The sequence below is a fragment of the Cyprinodon tularosa genome, unplaced genomic scaffold (assembly GCF_016077235.1).
Source record: "Cyprinodon tularosa strain WSP-4 unplaced genomic scaffold, ASM1607723v1 ctg467, whole genome shotgun sequence".
NCBI classification, from domain to species: domain Eukaryota; kingdom Metazoa; phylum Chordata; class Actinopteri; order Cyprinodontiformes; family Cyprinodontidae; genus Cyprinodon; species Cyprinodon tularosa.
The window spans coordinates 1,242,829-1,264,294 of NW_024039193.1; the positions used below are offsets into that span (position 1 = coordinate 1,242,829).

At 40.9% G+C, this 21,466-nt stretch overlaps 1 protein-coding gene across 1 annotated transcript in view; it reads right to left on the reverse strand.

Annotated features, from left to right (window-relative positions):
* The window catches only part of abcb6b (ATP-binding cassette, sub-family B (MDR/TAP), member 6b), a 57,317-nt gene extending 43,123 nt beyond the window's left edge, over positions 1 to 14,194 (reverse strand). Inside the window, exons 1-2 of the mRNA XM_038301375.1 lie at positions 14,017 to 14,194; positions 10,947 to 11,130 (exon numbers count right to left, since the gene is read on the reverse strand). Of these exons, the coding sequence (XP_038157303.1) occupies positions 10,947 to 11,130; positions 14,017 to 14,139 (307 nt within the window). The 5' untranslated portion in view covers positions 14,140 to 14,194. The remainder of the gene's footprint in view (positions 1 to 10,946; positions 11,131 to 14,016) is intronic.
* Between the last annotated feature and the right edge of the window lie 7,272 nt (positions 14,195 to 21,466).

A 21,466-nucleotide genomic window follows, 5' to 3' on the forward strand; every position in this document is an offset into this window, starting at 1 on the left:
CGAATGTCGCTGCAGAAATCGAGACTCATCAGACCAGGCAACTTTTTTCCAATCTTCTATTGTCCAATTTCGATGAGCTTGTGCAAATTGTAGCCTCAGTTTCCTGTTCTTAGCTGAAAGGAGTGGCACCCGGTGTGGTCTTCTGCTGCTGTAGCCCATCTGCCTCAAAGTTCGACGTACTGTGCGTTCAGAGATGCTCTTCTGCCCACCTTGGTTGTAACGGGTGGTTATTTGAGTCACTGTTGCCCTTCTATCAGCTCGAACCAGTATGGCCATTCTCCTCTGACCTCTGGCATCAACAAGGCATTTCCGCCCACAGAACTGCCGCTCACTGGATGTTTTTTCTTTTTCGAACCATTCTCTGTAAACCCTAGAGATGGTTGTGCGTGAAAATCCCAGTAGATCAGCAGTTTCTGAAATACTCAGACCAGCCCTTCTGGCACCAACAATCATGCCACGTTCAAAGTCACTCAAATCACCTTTCTTCCCCATACTGATGCTCGGTTTGAAATGCAGGAGATTGTCTTGACCATGTCTACATGCCTAAATGCACTGAGTTGCCGCCATGTGATTGACTGCTTAGAAATTAAGTGTTAACGAGCAGTTGGACAGGTGTACCTAATAAAGTGGCCGGTGAGTGTATGTTCATGTTATTTTAATCACATCTGAGAAAAGGACTTGGCCACGTCAGAACAAGATGGCTTCCTTCACCACTGAGGACAAGCTTCTCCTGAAAAAAAGAAGTAATGGATGTGAAATAGAACTGACTGCAATTGAATGTGGAGGTAAATGCTGGTTACGGGGACTCTAAATCCTGAGATAACCCCACCAGCAATTTTAAACATCCAAATATTGTAGCAACAACTAACCAGCCCAACAAACACGGTGCAACAAACACAGAACTGATTCTAATGACAATAACCAGACCAGCACCCCCCGCTGGGAAACTCTTGGGGCAAAACCGAAGAACAAAAAATTCAACCCAGATTTGAAAATACCCTTGACAGGGTGAATGTTGCATCTAGATGATAAAACCTGGCCAAGACTTCAGATTAAAAATATGTCTTGTACTCCAAGTAAAAACAGGTGAAAAAAGATGTTTGTTCCCATAACAAAGGATAAGGAAGGACCCACTGAGATTACTCAGTATATTGGGAGTCCATTAAAAACAGGTTTGCTACTTACTCTTACGACCCTAAGGAGTACAGCCCGTTTTCACACAACAGACAAAGGAATGAGAACATTCAGCTCTCTCCTAAACAGCATCAACAAACCATCTGCTAAACATAAAATTAGTATTAAAATTAGTAAAATTAGTAAACTGATGATGGAGACAAAAATATATTCTTCTAGCACGAGAAAACAGAACTAATGACGGCTATGACGTGCTGGAATCTCAAAGAGGGTATCACAGATCAGAGAATTACATCTAACCATGAGGAATATTGCCATTCACATTGGAGAACTAAATGATAATGCTAAGAGGTAGTCAGTAATATTAAAGTCATGATTTGTGCACTTATTGCAGTGAAACTGATACATGTTTAAGATCTGAGGCTAAACAAGACTGCTCTTGTGAGATAAGTTAACTTTATTGAAAACTTTTATATTTTCGAGCAGAACTCTTCAAGAGGTATGGATTTTACCACAATAGGTCAGGTGCAACGCTTTGGATTTCTAACATTTTCTATTCCCTAAACAAAGTATATGATGTGAACTGAAAAACTGTCTCCCTGATAATAAACATCACACTGCTTAGGCCTTGGACCAGGAACAACAATGGAATGAAGAAAAGATAATGTCAGCCAAAGTCAACATTAAGGTAATGGAAAGGATTAGGCTCCATTTGTAAGAGATGTGCAGCACAGTCGCCTCCTCTTGGACTCTTGCAAATGTCCAACCTCACCAGAACACTTAACTCCTCTCCTCTTGCCCTTCCAAACCACTCCATCTCCATAGCGCAGTATCCTGTATCCAGCCCAACACTCCAGCTGAATATTTCCCATCAATATGAAAACTTTAAACCTTCCCCAGCCCCCCCAAACCCCTCCTTACCTCCTTTAGGACTTTGAAATGAGCTTTCTCTCATATACTTTGGGTTACAGAGAATCACTTCTGATAAAGTTACCACTTTATCAGAAGTGATTCTCTCCAGGCAAAACCAGGGCCCCAAAAGAAAGACAAATGTAAAATCTCTGTTTTAATATGTGGTAGAAATGATTAAACCGTGGTAAACTAGCCAAACTGAAAACTATACATTGTTGAGAGAGATAATATTAACCAGGGTAATTAAACTGGCTTTACTAAACATAAGATCTCTGTCATAATAATTTTTATTCAACTTAATTACTCACGAAAATCTCAATTTTATGACTCTAAGAGAGATATGGTTAGATGAAATTAATGACATGCCAATTTTATTGGAAACCACACCTCCAAATTATTTTAATCAGAAAAGACTGTTAAAAGAAGGGTATGCATGGGCATGCTCATGTATTTACAAAGGATTTAAAAAGCTTCTTCAAGACGAAAAATGCTTAACAGCTAGTGTTTGTGGCCCCAGACTCGCCCTTCCAAGGTAAGATGAAGAGATGATCCCAGTCCCTGATGTCCGGACTGAAAATATCATACTGTATACGCCCGGTTTTATTCTGCTTTCCTGCCTCCTTTTTCAAATGTCAGGATCTGACACAGCATGCATAAAGGCAGGTAGGACTGACTTAAAGCACTTTTTAGAAAAGGCAAAGAAGAAGGAACAATCTGGGATTCACATGGAAAATAAAATAATATAGTGTACTTTTTCTATGTGTTTGTTAATTTGCCTAGTTGCTCTTAAATAAACACATTCTTAGAAAATAAATTTTTGTTTTTATATATAAAAACAATATAAAACTGACTAATAACTTCTCCATTATAAAACTGATACATTATTTTTTAAGTTTGTGACACCATATCAGACCATGCAAAATACAGATTTGCCTTTACAAAGCCCCAGAAGGCCAAAATTATTATAGTAAAGTTTTTATAAAGTTTTTTTTTGTTGTTGTTGGCATTCACAGAAATTTACTGGTGTGATAACTTAGTATACATGTGATTGGTTTCTGGTACAGTATATGTCTATTTTGAATTTATAGCCCCCCCAGGACAAAACTCCCCCAGCCGCCACTGCCGCCATAGACCTGCTTCAACAAACCTCATTTAGACAAGGCAGGATCATGTTCTTTAATTTCTCTAGTGCATTTAATACAATTCAGCCTGACTTGGTTTTTGAGAACTCCAGAGACTCAGGTAGAAGCATCAACATTTTTTTGGATCAAAGTCTACATGATAAACAAACCACAGTTTGTTAGACTAAAGGGACAGCTGTCTAATCAAGCAGTCAGCAGCACAGTAGCACTACAGAGGATGGTACTCTCACCATTCATTGTTACTCTGTACACCTCTGGCTTCCAGTACTAGAGAGAGTCCTGTCATCTGCAGAAATACTTGGATGACTCTGCAGTCATTGGGTGCATCGAAGATGGACAAGAAGCTGAGTAAAGGGAGCTGGTGAACGGCTATGTGGCATGATGTGGGAAAAAAATTGTAGATTGTAGATTTCAGGAGAAACAGAAACAAGTTTAATTCTATTAACATCAAAGGAGAAGAAAAGGAGGTGGTTGAGGAGCATACCTTGGTGTTCACCTGGACAACAAATTTGTTGGAAGCTGGAGAAGTACCTCTCTTCTCCAGCAGAGTCCGCCGTGGATCCTCCTGAGCAGAGCCCTCTGCACAGCTGCTGCTCGTTACCATCATCAGGAGGACCCTCTACTTAAGCTGTCTTCAGACCTTGCCTCAACGCCGCAGTGTTGAGCCAGTTGGTTAGCACCTAAGCCCTGAACCTCTGAGAACTTTGCTTGCTCTGAGATCCTGACAGGATCCTAATCTTGTCTCTGTTTTTCCAGGAAAATCTGATTCTCCTTCGTGAAGCTCTGGAAGAGCTTAACCCACCGAGCCTGCCCTCAGAGCCAAAACTGAAGACTTCCCCTGGATTCTCTTGCAGCTCTGGACCAAGAGCTGGAGATCCTAAGTCAAGGTCAGCTACCTTTCAGAAGCAAGACGCTGAAGCAGCTAACGGACTCAGCTAATCAGACTCTCTCCAGTTCCAACAACCTACCTCTCCAAGATCCATTCAAGGACCCACAAGGTACAAACCAGAGACTATCAAAGGACAAACCGCTAAGAGCCCAGCTAACTAACTGTCTTCCTCACAGACTCCGGTGAACCCGTTTGCCCAGGACCATAACCAGAACATACTATCGTTGGATTGTCTTCAATAAACTCTGTTAACTTTTCATCTGTTTCCTGTGTCGTGGTGTTCTGCATAATTGGGTCACATTAGTGTACCGATCATGACAGAACACTGCGGCCAAACACCAGGCCCAGCAGAACACATCCGCCGTCGATTGGAGGAGCAAGATGCACAAATTTATGGACAAGCTCAGACTCTCCGTGAGTTATACTGTCTTGTGGAAACTAACAATCAAAAGCTTCAGAGCTATGCTAATTTCATGAACAGTGCTAACGCCACACCGGCAGCGCAACCTTTTCCGGGTCCAGTTCCCCCTCCGAGGTCACCAGCAGTGACGTCATCAGAGTTCCGCCCAAGCCTTCCTGAAAAATTCTCTGGTAATATGAAGGATTGCAGAGGATTTTTATTTCAGTGCAGATTATTGTTCCAGAACTCTCCAAACAGCTTTTCGACGGACTTTAAGAAAATAACCTTTATTCTCTCTCAACTAACAGGAAGAGCTTTGGAGTGGGCCCAGGCCAGATTTCCCTCAGATGAAAGTCTCAACTGCCGATACTCTGATTTCATTTCTGAATTCTCCCAGGTTTTTAATCAGGAAACTGATCAAACAATTGACTCTCGTGCTCTTTTCAGTATTAAGCAGGGAGATTCATCTGTGGCTGATTTTTCGATCAACTTCCGGGTTAAGGCAGCAGCTTCCGGATGGAATCAAAGTGCTCTGAAGGGAGCTTATTTCATGGCCTTAAATGAGAATATTAAAGACGAACTGGCAACTCTCGACGAACCAGCCTCCCTTGAGGATCTAATTAAACTAACAATTAGATTGGATAACAGAATTAGAGCCAGAAACAGCTCTAAGTTAAGAAATTCTGGGTCTCACGCCTCTACTTCTGCATCAAATATTGTGACTGTTTCTTCTCCTCCCACAGACCGACCAAAAGCCCAGTCCCTCCCTCTGCCTTTTCAGGCTTCATATTCAGGTGGTACGGAGGTCGAACCTATGCAGGTGGGACACACTCGGCTTACTCCTGAGGAGAGACAAAGACGTTTTTTGAGCAGACTTTGCATCTATTGTGGTGAAAGTGGACATTTCATTGCTTCCTGCCCGGCAAAATCAAAAGGCAGGGCCCGCCAGAGGATCTGAGGAGTCTGGCGGGCCAAACCAACTCTAAGAAATCTCCTCGATTGATGCTGCCTGCCACCTTGTTTTGTAATAATCAGAACCTCTCTTTTTCTGCCTTTATTGACTCAGGCTGTGAGCGGAACCTCATAGACTCTAACCTCGTTCAACAATTGATGATTGAAACTGTTCCTCTTTCTCAACCCCTCCGTGTCTCTGCCATTGATGGGAAAAATCTCCACCAAGTTACTCATCAAACCCAACCCCTCGAGCTCCTCCTCTCAGGTAACCATCGTGAAACTATCACATTTTTTGTTATTCCCTCCGCATGTTCCCCGTTGGTGCTTGGATTCGAATGGCTGGAGAAACACAACCCACGCATTAATTGGACTGAACGTCACGTGGAAGCATGGTCTACGTCATGTCATGAGACTTGTCTTCGGTCGGCAGCCCCCGTGGTGGGGCCTCCTAGGGGTGGGGGAGAGATGGACTCTCCTGACCTATCTTCAGTTCCCTTTGAGTACCATGACTTGGCCCCGGTTTTCAGTAAGGTCAGTGCTACGTCCCTTCCACCACATAGACCATATGACTGTGCTATTGAGTTGTTACCTGGTGCACCGTTACCCAGCAGCCGTTTATATAACATCTCCAAGCCAGAACGAGAGACAATGGAGAAGTATATTAACGAGTCTTTAGCTGCTGGAATTATTCGCCCGTCCTCTTCTCCTTTGGGTGCTGGTTTCTTTTTTGTTGGCAAGAAGGATGGTTCGTTAAGACCATGCATTGACTACAGAGGGTTGAACCAAATCACCATAAAGAATAAGTACCCTCTACCTCTCCTAGCCTCTGCTTTTGAACCTGTTCAGGGGGCAACAGTCTTCACCAAATTGGATCTGAGAAACGCATATCATCTCCTCAGAATCAGAGAAGGAGATGAATGGAAGACTGCTTTCAAGACACCATTAGGTCAGTTCGAGTACCTGGTAATGCCTTTTGGTTTAACAAACGCCCCCGCCTGCTTTCAAGCACTAGTGAATGATGTTCTCAGAGACTTTTTAAATGTGTTTGTCTTTGTCTATATAGACGACATTCTCATTTATTCACGGAACTTAACTGAGCACAAGAAACATGTCCGCCTGGTGTTACAGAGGCTACTGGAGAACAAGTTATTCGTCAAGGCAGAAAAGTGTGAGTTCCACCAACCATCAGTGACCTTTTTGGGGTTTGTGCTCGAGGGCGGGCAGGTTAAGCCTGCTGAGGACAAGATAAAGGCGGTTTTGGACTGGCCGATTCCTGAAGATCGAAAACAGCTTCAAAGGTTTTTGGGGTTCGCCAATTTTTACCGTCGTTTCATTAGAAATTATAGCCAGACGGCTCAACCTCTGACCTCTGTAACTTCAGTTAAGAGGAATTTTCAATGGACTCCCGAAGCTCAGTCTGCTTTTGACAAACTGAAATCTTTGTTTTCCAGAGCACCAGTGTTAATTCAGCCCGACCCTTCTAAACAGTTCATCCTGGAGGTCGATGCTTCGGATTCTGGCGTTGGAGCCGTCCTTTCCCAGAGACTCGACTCAGATCAAAAGATTCATCCATGTGCTTTTTTCTCTCGCAGACTCTCATCAGCAGAACAGAACTACGGCGTTGGAGATCGAGAACTATTAGCCATCAAATTGGCGTTGGAGGAGTGGAGACACTGGTTAGAGGGAGCTGAGCACCCGGTTCTAGTCTGGACTGATCACAAGAACCTTGCTAGCATCCAGTCTGCCAAACAGGCCAACCCTCGTCAATCCAGGTGGTCCATTTTCTTCTCCAGATTTAATCTCGTTATCTCCTACAGACCCGGATCTAAGAATGTGAAACCAGACTCCCTCTCGCGCCTATACTCCGTCGATCAACCCGAGACACCAGAGCCAGTCCTCCCGGCCTCTTGTACTGTGGGAGTCGTGAACTGGGAGATCTCCGATCTTATTAACTCCGCCCTGGCCACGGAACCCGACCCAGGTAACGGTCCGGCTAACAGAACTTATGTTCCGTCTTCCGTCAGGTCCAGGCTCATTCAATGGATGCACACTGCCAAATTCTCGGCCCACCCTGGAGTCAGTAGAACCATCGCTCTCATCACCAGACGCTTCTGGTGGCCCACTCTCCACAGGGACGTAAAGGAATATGTGCTGGCCTGCCCCATTTGTGCTAGAAACAAGGCCTCGCATCAGCCACCCTCTGGTCTGTTACAACCCCTTCCGATTCCTTCACGTCCATGGTCCCACATTGCCATAGATTTCGTCACTGGTCTCCCCATCTCTCGAGGTATGTCCACTATACTCACCATCGTTGACCGTTTTTCCAAGTCCTGTCATTTAGTCCCTCTCAGGAAGCTCCCCTCGTCGTTCCAGACTGCTCAGCTTCTCGTGAAACACGTCTTCATATTACATGGCATTCCCCAGGAAATCCTATCAGACCGTGGTCCTCAATTCGTTTCACAAGTTTGGAAAGCCTTCTGTTCAGCTCTGGGCTGTAAGTCTGCCTTGACTTCAGGTTATCATCCACAATCCAACGGTCAGACCGAGCGCATGAATCAGCACCTAGAATCCACCCTTCGCTGTCTAACTTCCAACAACCCCACCGACTGGAGCCAGTATCTACCTTGGATCGAGTACGCCCATAACTCCCAGAGATCAGCTTCCACCGGCCAGTCACCATTTCAGGTCAGTCATGGATACCAACCACCACTTTTCCCCGCAGATGAAAAGGAGATAGCAGTCAAGACCATCAACCAACACATCCGTCGCTGTCAAAGGATTTGGAAAGAAACCATCACCACCCTCAACAAATCATCAGAGACCACCAAACTTTTTGCCGACTCCAGGAGACGTCCCGCTCCCGAGTACGCCATCGGACAGGAGGTATGGCTGTCCACCCGAGACATTCCCCTCAAGGGAATGTCTCGGAAACTGTCTCCCAGATTCATCGGTCCATTTAAGGTTTCCCAGGTCATCAGTCCCTCCGCAGTCCGTCTCCAGTTACCTCCGAGTCTTCGCATCCACCCCACCTTTCATGTTTCTCAGGTCAAGCCCGTAGTCTCTAGCCCTCTGTGCCCGCCATCCGACTCCCCACCACCCGCCCTGGAAGTCGATGGCCACCCGGCTTTTACCGTCCGTCGCATCGTGGACTCCCGTCGACGAGGTCGCGGCTGGCAGTACCTCATCGACTGGGAGGGCTACGGACCTGAAGACCGTCAGTGGGTTCCCGGCTCTTACATCCTCGATCCTTCCCTGATCGAGGAGTATGAGCGTTCCTGCCCATCTACTTCCTCCGGACCGCCAAGGGGCGGTCGTTGAGGGGGGGTACTGTTGGAAGCTGGAGAAGTACCTCTCTTCTCCAGCAGAGTCCGCCGTGGATCCTCCTGAGCAGAGCCCTCTGCACAGCTGCTGCTCGTTACCATCATCAGGAGGACCCTCTACTTAAGCTGTCTTCAGACCTTGCCTCAACGCCGCAGTGTTGAGCCAGTTGGTTAGCACCTAAGCCCTGAACCTCTGAGAACTTTGCTTGCTCTGAGATCCTGACAGGATCCTAATCTTGTCTCTGTTTTTCCAGGAAAATCTGATTCTCCTTCGTGAAGCTCTGGAAGAGCTTAACCCACCGAGCCTGCCCTCAGAGCCAAACCTGAAGACTTCCCCTGGATTCTCTTGCAGCTCTGGACCAAGAGCTGGAGATCCTAAGTCAAGGTCAGCTACCTTTCAGAAGCAAGACGCTGAAGCAGCTAACGGACTCAGCTAATCAGACTCTCTCCAGTTCCAACAACCTACCTCTCCAAGATCCATTCAAGGACCCACAAGGTACAAACCAGAGACTATCAAAGGACAAACCGCTAAGAGCCCAGCTAACTAACTGTCTTCCTCACAGACTCCGGTGAACCCGTTTGCCCAGGACCATAACCAGAACATACTATCGTTGGATTGTCTTCAATAAACTCTGTTAACTTTTCATCTGTTTCCTGTGTCGTGGTGTTCTGCATAATTGGGTCACATTAGTGTACCGATCATGACAAAATTAGATTTGAGAAACAACTGTGAAGCCGTCCACAAGAAGCAGATTGTACTTCCCAAGGAATCTTAGGTCCTTCAGCGTTTGCAGCAAGATGCTACATATCTTCTATAAATCTGTTGTGGAGGTACTGACTGTGGAGAATGTGATCTCTTTTTTAACTTTTTTGGAATTACTATGACCTGGATAACTGAGAATCTTCATCGGTCATCTCTTCTGCCATCCTCTGCTGGGGTAACAGTGCTAGAGCCAATGAAAAAGCTCATCAAGCTATTTAAGAAGGGCTACTCTGTTCTAGGAACTCCTCTAGAACCTCTGGAGACTATTCCACAAAGTAGAATTCTCCATAAAGTGAAGAACATTATGAATAACAGTGATCATCCTCTTCAGAAGACTTTTAAACTTCTGTAGAGCACATGACTGGTTTAAATCCTACTTGTATGACAGGGACTAGTTTGTCAACAGGAAACTTTAAATCAGTGACAAAAAAAAAATTTAATGTGTGGATCCCCAAGGCTCCATTTAGGAAACCTCCTTTTCAATATCTACTTGTTCCCCTAAGCACAGATTATACTGTTTAATTCATGTAAAGCCTTAAAAATGTCTTTGCACTGAATCGTGCTATACAAATATACTTGCCTTTACGCATGTCCTGTGTAATAGGGAACCATGCAGAGTCGGCCCCTTTCCACACTTGCTGTCTTGCATCAGTGCGCTAAAATATATTATTGCTTGAGTTTACATTTTTGAGATATTTGAACCAAACAAATTAGCGGTTTGACAAGTAAAACAACTGCTTTGCTTAGCTTATCCCAATACCATTTAACAGTGATCAAAATATTTTCACTATATTGTACAATTGAATTTATGGCACAACTTAAAGTACAATTGTTTAAACAACAATAATGACAACTAAAAATATTTCAAATAAATTTCAAGATTTTAATTTAGGAACTGATTTCGAGCCTTTTTCTATAATTTAATAAAATTGGCCAGAATTGCTTAAGTACTCACGTATGACAATAACCAGAGTACTGCACGTCCAAAACAGCTTTTAGGTATTCTGTGTGCTCTTTATGTCTATTTTGGTCATTGACAGACTTAGGAAGTAGTAATGGATTGGAGAACCAAATAATTTTAAATTCTGAAGAATTGTTGTCTTTGCAAACAATACCTGCTATTATACTAATCAATTGAAAACTAAGAGAGACTGAGGATTAAAGACGATTTAACTGACATGTGAGTGAAACAAAATTCTAGAGATTCATAATAATACACATATAATCCTTCCTTAGGCTGCACTGTGAACATTCAGAATAATAATGCAGAGCGTGACTCTCTGCTGCTGCTGGACCATTATCACAGATAGAGTAAACCAAAAAGAATTTACAAATAGAATGCTCTGTAAAAGTTTTATGATTGTGGTAAAGGACCAAACCATGTACATCCTCTCTATGTAGATCTCAGTGGTTTGTGTGTTGAGCATCTTACCAATATTCTTGGAATAAATAGGAACCATAACATTGACCAGACGCTCTGCTGCCAACAAGCCCATGCAAAGTAGCACGGTTCCCTGCAGGGCTGCAGTGCCTTTGGGCCAGATGTATGGCAACAAAAGCCCCAACTTTCCTCCAGAGCCTAGACAGATGGAGGAGCAGAGGGAGGAGTGTTTGATCTGGGGATAAAAAGGGGAAAGTGATATCAGCTGGCCACCTTACAGGGACAATATTCAAATTGAGACAATAATTTCTCATCTTTATAAGGTTTTAAAGGGACTCAGAATAAGAAGCATGTCCAGACCAAATGCCAATAATGACGCATTTATTTTTGGGTATAATGACATAATAATCACTAGCAAACGTACACCGTTCCAGCAACATATAACTCAAAACGTATACATTTTGTATAAAAATACTGAAAATAATGGCAAGCACTGAGTTACATCAACCAGGTATCATCTGTTACTGTTGAAATTCTCTCATAGCCTTTATTGCCTTTAACATTGCACGACATCTGATGTCACAGCTAATCCCTCCTTGCATTCTAGAGGTAAAAGGAGAAAAAAAACATTTACTTACACATTGCTGGCAATGGCTCTTAAATTCCATTTGAATTAAATACATTTTTCCATTTCATTAACATTTTGTATGACTACGTATATAAAAAAAAAAGCACCTCTATCTGCCAAATGTTTATTAGATTGTTTACGGGTGACTTCAACGACTGAAAAAGGCTTTCTTCTGCATTGGCTTGATTATAAGATAAGCATTTACCTAACTAAACATTTTGTACATTAACAAAAAAAAGCAAATAGAAAAGGTTGATTTGATCTAATAATACATCCTTATGTTCTCTGATATCATCAGCATTTAAATTTTTCCTTAAAAGCAACCTTACAAAATAGCTTTTAGACATTTTGTAAAACTGTTCTGGTAAAAAAAAATTATTTCATTTGACTTCATGCTTCTTAATCATGTCCATCTGTCATATCTGCTTCTCAAGCCTTTTGGTTCTTTACCAGTTTTCATTTTGGGTTTTCATTTTTTGCTTTAATTTTGGTTATCCAAGGCTGCTGTTCATAATTTTATCATTTTTTTTAAAATAGTTTACTCTTCCTTGGTGTTTATTTTAGTTTTTCTCTGTTCAGCATTTCTGTTTTGCAGCATTTCTTATTTGTGTTTTTTTTTTGTTATCTTTAGATCATGTTTTCCCATTGCAGATTACTCATCTATTTCTCCAGTCCCTTCCCCATCATCTAGTTGTCCCATTTGGTCATTCTGTGTTTCTTAGTCATTCGTTTCTTTTCCCTTTTGCGTCATAGAAGTTCTTCCCAGCCCTATTGTATTTCCCTGGTTACTCTTTGTTGCTCCCTAGTGCTCCTCTCCTTTCCCCTTAGCTCTCTTCTAGTCTCTTCTGTCCACATCTGCTCCCATTTAGCTTTTTACTCCATTTATTGCCGTGTCTCCCTATATACACCTCCTCTACAGTTACTTTTTGCTGGATTCTCTTCATGTATTTTCTACCTAGCATCTGCTTGTTTTGGTTCTTGATTTTACTGCCTATTATTTCTGAATTTATGCTTCTTTTACCATCTACATCATCATTCAATTTGCAAGGAACCATCTCTGCCTTCCCTCTCTGCATTTCGGTCCTCTACAAACATCCACTGACCTTAACACAATCAGATCTAATCCAGAATTTACCACAGATTTACTCAATTTAAGCTGTAGAATTTGTAGCTGTAGTAATGATAGGATTTTGTGGAAATGCAGAACATTAAAAATACTTAGAAAAAGGCCGTACTGTAATATAAATAAATCCGAGAGACTACAGCATTGTGAATGTTCTGCATGCATGCTAACTGTACTCCTTAGAAAGTGTGTTTCTCTGTGTGCATTAGTGAGAAAACTCTCAAGCAATCTGTATGCATGGTTTAGTTATATTGAAATTAATTGAATAGATCTTCGGGATGCTATGTTGAAGGAGCAGCTAATCTACAATAATAAGAAAGAGGCTATATTAGAGGATCTAATTAGGAAGGCCAGCACTCTCTTAAGGTGCCTCCTTGACAGCACAGACAGGGAAGACAGAACATTTCTGGCAAAAAAAAACAAACCATGAAGCTGAAGTGAAAATTCAATTTGGAAGACTCTTACTGGCTTCACCTGATGTCCCTAACTAAAGCCTAGCCTTTCAGTGTCCTGACCGCACTCCTCCGAAGCTAATCATCTTTCAAGATCCTCTTTATTTAGCTCCTGGCCAAGCCTCTCTCTAGCACACCAGCAAACTTTCCCCCACCTTCACCTCACCTCCTCTCCCATCCTCTGGCTTATTCCACCACCAGTGTCTGGGCTCCGGGGAAAAGACTACTCTAATTCCTTTTCTAGGTCACCCATCCAAGCGAATGTCGATTCACAGCATCAAAGTCTTCTGCCGTGGCCCGAGCTCCAAAGAACTTTCATTCATGTCGATAAAACTTTTCTGACTGCAGCTTTCTCTGTTTGTCTCTACAGGTTGATCACTGGGGGACAATAAATGTTAATTCTATTCTGTTGGATTTGATTTAATTGGTTCACTTATAGTCAGTTCGATTCTACAAACTCTCTCCAAAATACACTGTCAACTAAATTAACATAATCCATTTCTATAGCAAGAATAGTAACATTTCTCAAACAAACAGTGTACAACACAACTCTTTATTTCTTTAAACTAAGTATTATTAGATTTAAAGGCTGAGTCCAGTTGATCGGCCCATTTCACAGCTAATAGAAAACTCTCAGGATAAAAGTCGCAATGTGTGTAATAGTTGTGGTATTCAACAATTTTGAAGAAACTAGGTGTCAAACTTACTCATTATCTAAAGTAAAACCCTATAGCTGGGGCTTCAGTTCTGTGTGAGAAAAAAATTATTTGACTTGTAAAAGATGTCAAATGATAATAAGCTAGTGCTCCCTTATGTGTAAGTAAAGTATAAAATCTAATGAATGACATATTGTACAGTAAACTGTGAAGTAATAGATATAACCAGGTCGGTAAAAGGCATTCTGTGAATCAAAGTTACCTCAACATTCACAACTCCAGATTTTTCACTTGCTTTGTTCTTGGGGATGGTCTTCGACATTTGATCTCCAGCTGTTTTTGTTTTGCAATAAAACCTTTTCCCTCTGCCACAGCAGCACAACATTCAGAAGCAGAATATTTCCAAATATCCTGTCAGCTGGAACTCTGTTAGCAACCAAGTTTTCAGCAGTGTTATTTCAGCAGTCAGAGAGAAACATCCATTTAGCTCTCACCTAAAAGTTATAGTCAGCATTTTGCTTTGAGCTGGGAATAAAGCTTTGTGTGTGCGTAGAAGGGGAAGGGGTGGGATGTGTGCTTCTATTTTGGCATCAGAGTGAGGACCACTTTTTCTCATTTCACTATCATATTAAGGACCATTTGTTTTAAAGAGAGGATATTTTCCTGGTTAGGTTAAGGCCTGATGTATGAATTGACTTTAGGTTAAGCTAAGTGTTTGGTATGCAGTGCTGATGGTTAGGTTTAAGGTTATTTTCAAACTTCACGCAAAGAAAGCTTTGAGAATTAATAAAAATGAATGAAACTCAATTCGAGTCCCTATATATGGCATAGTGGCATCCCTTCATATAGCAATTCTAGAATTGGCGGATGTGTTTGGTGAGGGTAACTAAAGTGAAAAGGTGTATCATAAAGTGTTGCATGCATTGTGATCTAGTGGGAGTTTGATTCTCTGTCACGGTTGGGTGGAGGTTTTTGAGGACCCAAATGCAGAGATCAGGAGGAAGAGGTGAGTCTTGTAGATTTAATAGGCAACTGAGGCAGAAATACAAAAATCCCAAATACCTGAGAACCAAAAATAAGATTGCATCATCAGGGAAAACTCCCGTGGGAAGCCAGAAACAAGGGAACAACAAAACAACAAACCAGCAATGAGTAACTGCAGAGGTGGTGTATTTATTGGGAGACAAAGATCCAGAACACAAAGAAACTAAAAAATAAGAAGAAATCTGACATACTCTGGTTCTTTTCCTCCATGTAGAAATTAGCCTTAAATGAAAAGTCCGGTCAGAGAGGAATGATCAACGGATAATTATCTATACCTAAAACTAATAGATTCGCAGTAATTTAATGAATTTAGTGTTAATAAGTAAAAAAAAAAATAAAAATAGTAATTTTCGTTGAGATCACTGAGTCTGGGAGCGGCCATTTTTGCACAAATATAGTAACACCTCCCTCCAGACATCTTCCGGGAGTGACGTCACGGTGCGGTAAGCCTAGCGCCATTCTCCCCGCTTTACAAGCAAGATCAATGGGAACTACTAGACACATCTGCAATCAAAAATGATTTAACATTTCTAGAGGACTTCACCATTGCCCCGGTAGGGCGTCAGGGCGAAATGGCATTTAGGACAGGACTTCTGAAAAACGAGATTGGGAGATCCCAGCTCTCGCTGCAACCGTACGCTGGAATGACCCAGATGCAAAAAAGTGCAATGTTGCAAGGAGTTTTGTGATATCTGGTATTGCGTGGGTCCTCCTTGTGGCTGGCTCCAAATCCATTCGGAGTTCCCCTAACAGCTCCAAAATGGCAATGCTGGATAAACGATATGTTTTGATGATCGTTTCCTCCTTCATTGCAAAAATATTCACACGGAGTGAAAAAATGCGTTCTCTGCGTCTCCTTGTTTCATTTCGATGTCTCCTTCTTGCGACAATAAACGCTGCCATGTGTGCGCAATTACGCATCCAGACCATTTGCACCTTCTTTTGAAACATGTTAAATATAGAGTCAGATACCGTTAGCAAAAATGCTTTCAGGTTTGATAAATCACTTTGCGAGTGCTAAATTAATATATTTACATGTTCTCCTCCCACAAGACGCACTTTTGCGTGTAAACGCCCCATATTGCATATTCATTGCAGAAAAAGTACTAAATGGATAAGAGGCGCTATTTAGCACGTTTTAAAGACCAAATCCTTTTAGCACGCTGTTGATAGATCAGTTTGTACATTATTTAGCGTGCGCAGTGAAATAGCTCACGTTTTTATACACGCAAACCTTTGATAGATCCAGCCCTGTGACATCATAAACCGGTAGGTGGCAGTAGTGTTCTTTGACAAACATGGATGCCTCCTGTAAAGAACATTCAAATGCAGTTACTCTTAAGTAAAAACACTTATGTATTGAACAGTATGTAATAATTTTATATTTAAAATACTTTCAGAAGTTAAAATTCTGAATATGACCAGACTTTTCCTTTAATGGGTGATTCTGTGGATCTCTTCGAACATCTATGATTCTTTTTGTTCTACATTATAGCAGGCCTCCTCTGCTCTGAGACTTTGCTTGGATCCAATCAGTGGAGCTGTGTGTTCTTACCTGATATTACTTTGTTGTGTTACTGTCAAGATGCTGTTAATGGCTAGCTCGATGCTTCACTCTCTTCTACTTTCATTCATTTAGCAGTTTGCTCCTATTTTCTTGTTAATTTAGGTGCAGCAATAGTCCTACACTCAAACATCATGTTTTCTTGTTACCAATCATGTTACTTGTAACCAATGACAAGCAGATATACATCTGACACGGCACCACTCTTATCCAATTATCTGTTAGACCAGATAGTCGATGCACTTTTTTTACATTCTATGATTGGATATTGTGACGCAGCCCAGCTAAATTGAAAATAAATCTGCTCTTCAAGCCTCGTGCCTCTTAAAGGAGGACAAACATGTGTCCGGCTGGATGCTGTGCCGGTCGCCAGAGAGTGCAATAAAAATCCGGCCTAAAGGCGGACATCTGGTCACCCTTATTTGTTAATCTTCCAACCCGACATTGTCTACATATGTTAAACCTTTAGATAGGGAGTTAAAACAGAAATATGAAACTTGTAAAAAGTTCCTTTGTTGCAGCGCAGGATCCCTAAACAAGCCATCCCTTGCCTGCTAGCTTGTTTTCACCGATTCAAGTCAGCCATCTGGGAGACTTCCCCAACTTCACCTACCATGATTTGTATAATTATTTGCTAAATGAGTACCGGCCTGTTGCTCTGACTCCCATCATGATGAAGTGCTTCGAAAAGTTGGTTAAAGAATCATCTCCCCCCCTCCCCCAAACAGTGAAAAAGCAGCGTGGCGGCCTTCCAGGCTTATAATACGCTGGGGGAAACCCTGCATGCCTGTAAAAAGATTAAACTCTTCACTTGTTTTTGACTTCCACATCTGCCTAACTGAAAAAAAAATCTCTACAACAATAATTTGAGCATGACAACTAACTGTTTAAGAAATGTTCACTGCAAATTCTGCTGGTTGCAGCTGGTTGCCAGCTCTGTCTCTTTACGGCATCCACCCATCTTGTTCGCCTTTGTGGATCATAAAATGTCTTTTTTCCTTTCTTCCTTGTTGGTTGGTACACCCGTATGCTGAGCATGGGATACCATGTTTATGTCAATGTTTTCAATGTATTTATTTGTTCCTTGCAGTGTTTTTGCACGTCACTATCACTTTATTTGGATTTGTAGTCATACATATGCATATATATACATATATATATGTATAGAGTGATATGCTTATATGTGTATATGTTTCAATATCTTCTTGGACCTGGATATATATGTATTTGTATATCTGGAGTGTGTAACAAAAGTAATTTCCCTCTGGGATTATTAAAGTATGTTTGATTCTGATTCTGTATAATGGGGAAAAACTGCAATAGCTGCTGGTCATGTTCTAAGTACGTACAGTTTGTTTTTCTACCCAAAGAGGAGATGTTGTGGCTGTCATGATTGGCTGAAGTCAGCTGAACGTCCTCTATATACACCTCCTGCATGTACAGACTGTTGCCTCTAATAATTTCTACACAAGCGTGGAGCAAAAATTGTGATAGGTTTTCAGAAGGGTTTGTTTGATTTGCTAAATCTCATTCCCTATTGGGCTTAGTAAAGGTTTTCTTTTGCCGTTTGTACTAAAAGGATAATCAGAGATGGCCTGCATGGTGGAGCAATGCAGACTTGCAGCAAGAAGGTTCTTGGTTAGATTCCTGACATGGGATATTTCTGCATGGAGTTTGCATGTTCTCCCTGTGAATTCGTATAGCTGTCCCTGGGTACTCCAGTCGAAAAACATATGTTTTAGGTTAACTGATCGCCCTAATTGCCTTTAGGTGTATGTGCATGGCTGTGTTGACTGTGTAGGGTGTATCCCGCCATTTTCCCAGAGACTGTTTCAGATATTCACCCATGGCAATGATAGACAAGCCATAGATGGACGGTCTGACACTTTACATTAGGATGAGCCTACTTTTATTGCCAGTTTCAAACTCTTCCTCCTTGAAAACCGTTAATGCATTTGGTTCATAATAATCACATATCACACTTAAAAACTATATAAAAAAAAAAAAAAAAGGGGTGCAATGTAATTGGTTTTGTTTTCTTTGCCATGCTGCAGCAGGTTCCTAAAAGGATGGGACCCTACCCATTGTCGCCATAGGCATGGGGAGTCCATGTATTCTTTGTTTTATTTTACAGAAACAAAGAAATTGTCAGGTAAATGTCCAGGCAGCACCTGATGTGTTGCTCCAGGCAGAAGAGTTTAAAATTAATGATCAAACACTGATAAGATGCTGCTATAGAATTAAGCCATTAGAGATTAATGGAGATGAAATTTTAGTATGTGAGAAACCACTTCGTGTTTTTGGGGAGCAGTTAAAGCAGCTGGTGGGATCCATGATTACAACCAAACTTAGTTCGGCCTTTTTTCCTGTTTAAATTTTTAAACTTCTATAAAAAATGTTTGGCAGTTTGACCTAAATGTCTCTTTTTGGGAAATATGAAGCGCTTTCCAAACATCAACCACACACATGGACTGCTACTGTACACCCAATACATTCTCAAACAGTTCCAAGACTCAGAGAAAATGTGAAAGAACGCACAGGGATTTATGGGCTTATTTTTACCCCTTGTATTTTTCTTAACACTGCTTTTATAGGGATTTCTTTTAGAACAGGCTGTTTCAGCTCAATGGGATTTGTGAGAAAATAAAATATTTTAAACTGAAAGGTGAATTGCTTTTGTTTATCCTTTAAGATTTGTTGCTCTCATTGTAATTATGTTTGATGTTGGGATTGTTGGAACTCAGGAACAAGCTGAACCAGGCAGTTTAAAACTTTTTAATTAACCTGTTTTTTAGACCGTAAAAACTGTAAATCAAAAATCTGAAAACCGACATCATTCTTCCCATTCCTGTTACTCTGTCCTGTTTGTTGAACTAGAACCATATCTGAACCATTCTATGCTTTTCCCATCTTCCACCATTTTAATAATGGTTAGTGCACTTTGATGAGATAAAGTAAAAATATTTAGTGTTGTCTGAAGTTTATGTTAAATAAATGTCATTTTGTAATTTCATGTAGTCATCTTTGCTCTCAGAAGATTACTGTTAAATATTTATGCTCCAAGTTTGCAGGAAGGACAAACATTTCTGGATGAATTAGAAAAACATCTTTGAAGGGAAACTAGATGGCATGAAGCAATGTTGGATAAAATAACCTATGACCAAGAAACCTACCTTTTAAAAAGACCACGATGCAAATTACCTTGAACTTAATTTACCTCGGCTTTCAGTGGGAATCTGAAATATGGCAAAACAAATTTGGTGTGAAACAAATGGACTTGATTGGTAGATGAAATTAGTTTTTTTATTCCTTGATTTAAATCTATGGATGTGAAGAGTTATAGTGCCACCTTGTGGAAAAGCGTAGACATCTTCTTGAAGCGCCAGTTAACACAACAGAGGACACACATAAATATATACAAACAAGCAGGTTGCTTTATTGGTAAAGAATAACAAACCAGCAGGTTGTTGGATCCTGTACAGAAGTTTGCTGAGTCGCACAGCCGCATGAAGCATCAGCATTTTTCTCTAGTATGAACACAGCCTCTAACAAAATTTAGCCAGCACAGTCCTGCATGTGGGATGGTGGATTCATCACCCTGGATTTATCTGGAGTCATTTTGCTAAAAAAAAAAAAAAAAAAAAAAAAAAAAGGAATTAAAGTTTGTTAAACAGTTTTTCTAAGATCCATTAATGAAAAAAATGAAAAAGAAGTTATAAGCAGGGACTCGGATATCATATTATTTACACAAATAAGAATGAAAAATGTGAACTACTTTCATTTAAAGATTTTAGCTCATTAAGATCCTGAGTGCTAAGATGCAAGAAGGAATGGTGTGAGTTCTTTTAGAGCAGATGAACAACTGCATGTTGCAGAACTCTACCAGAACCAGAACTCCAGTATTTTCAGTCATTTCAAGGGACTCAAGCTAATTTTTTTCCATTTCACTATTTCGCTTTTCTACCCAACTTTAGCGCCATTCAAGTTTTCAAGGCAACCTGCTGATAAGACAACATTCCACTCTTTTATTGGATGCTAAATGCACCTTTTTATGATTAAGGATTTTGTTATGTTAGCTCTTTTGTTTTGTTTTGTTTAAAAGAGGAAGATGGACCAGATAGATTTTGCTGCATGTGGCTTATCTTGGCTTGATTTAAAGATAACATTTATATATAGTCTTCAGTTGAAATGTTAGTTTTGTTTTATAAATATTAAGCCTCACATCATGGATATTCTCATCACCATGAAAGCATAAGTGAGTGGAAAAACATGGCCTGTAGTTCAGAGTCTGATTATCTAATGTGGTTGGATTCAGCTCTGTTTATCTAACAATCACAGTCACATAGAGTAGATGTTAGTGTCACTAGGTTCATAAAAAGGCTTGGAAGGTCCACGGGAAACAGCTCGGTCCAGGATGATGAGCGAAACTTAATCTTTTAGTTTGTTAAATACTAACCATGGCAGCTGAGGAAAGTCTAAATGCAAACAACTCCTGAGATGGTCTCTGTGGTCCTCTGACAATTTTAAAATGACAGAGTTCTGTGACCTGGCATGCAATCTCAGTTACTCAATGAGTTCCCTGATTAGCAGAGTTTAAAGCCTTTTAATCTCCTCAGAATAGGCTGGTTATTTAAAGAGAAACACATTTCCCCCCTCATATTGGTTCATGCTTATATTAGGACAGTTGCATTAACTTGTGGAGTAAACATGATTTTTCTCCTATAGTTCATTTGACATTTACAATCTTAACAGGGAACCTAGTGAAATGAACTAGAAGCAAACTCTCATAGAAAATACTGAATCGCAGCAATTAAGTTAATAATAAAACCTAAAATTTACTTGGCCTTATGTGACACAGGAAGTGATTGTTGCTTTTTTTTGTATTTGTCAGTGAGGACTTAAATAATAATAAAAAAATGTTCCTACTTTAAAGTCTTGGGAATTTTGTGTTTTTATAGAAATCTTGTGTTTTTTTGGTTTACTTATTTATGTAAAAAAAACTTTTCCACTTTAGCTCTGTTACATCCACTGTGCTCGTTGTGCACACTTGTTGTCAGTCTAAACCTGTGAGCATCATAATTTAGATGTGACACCAACAACCCAG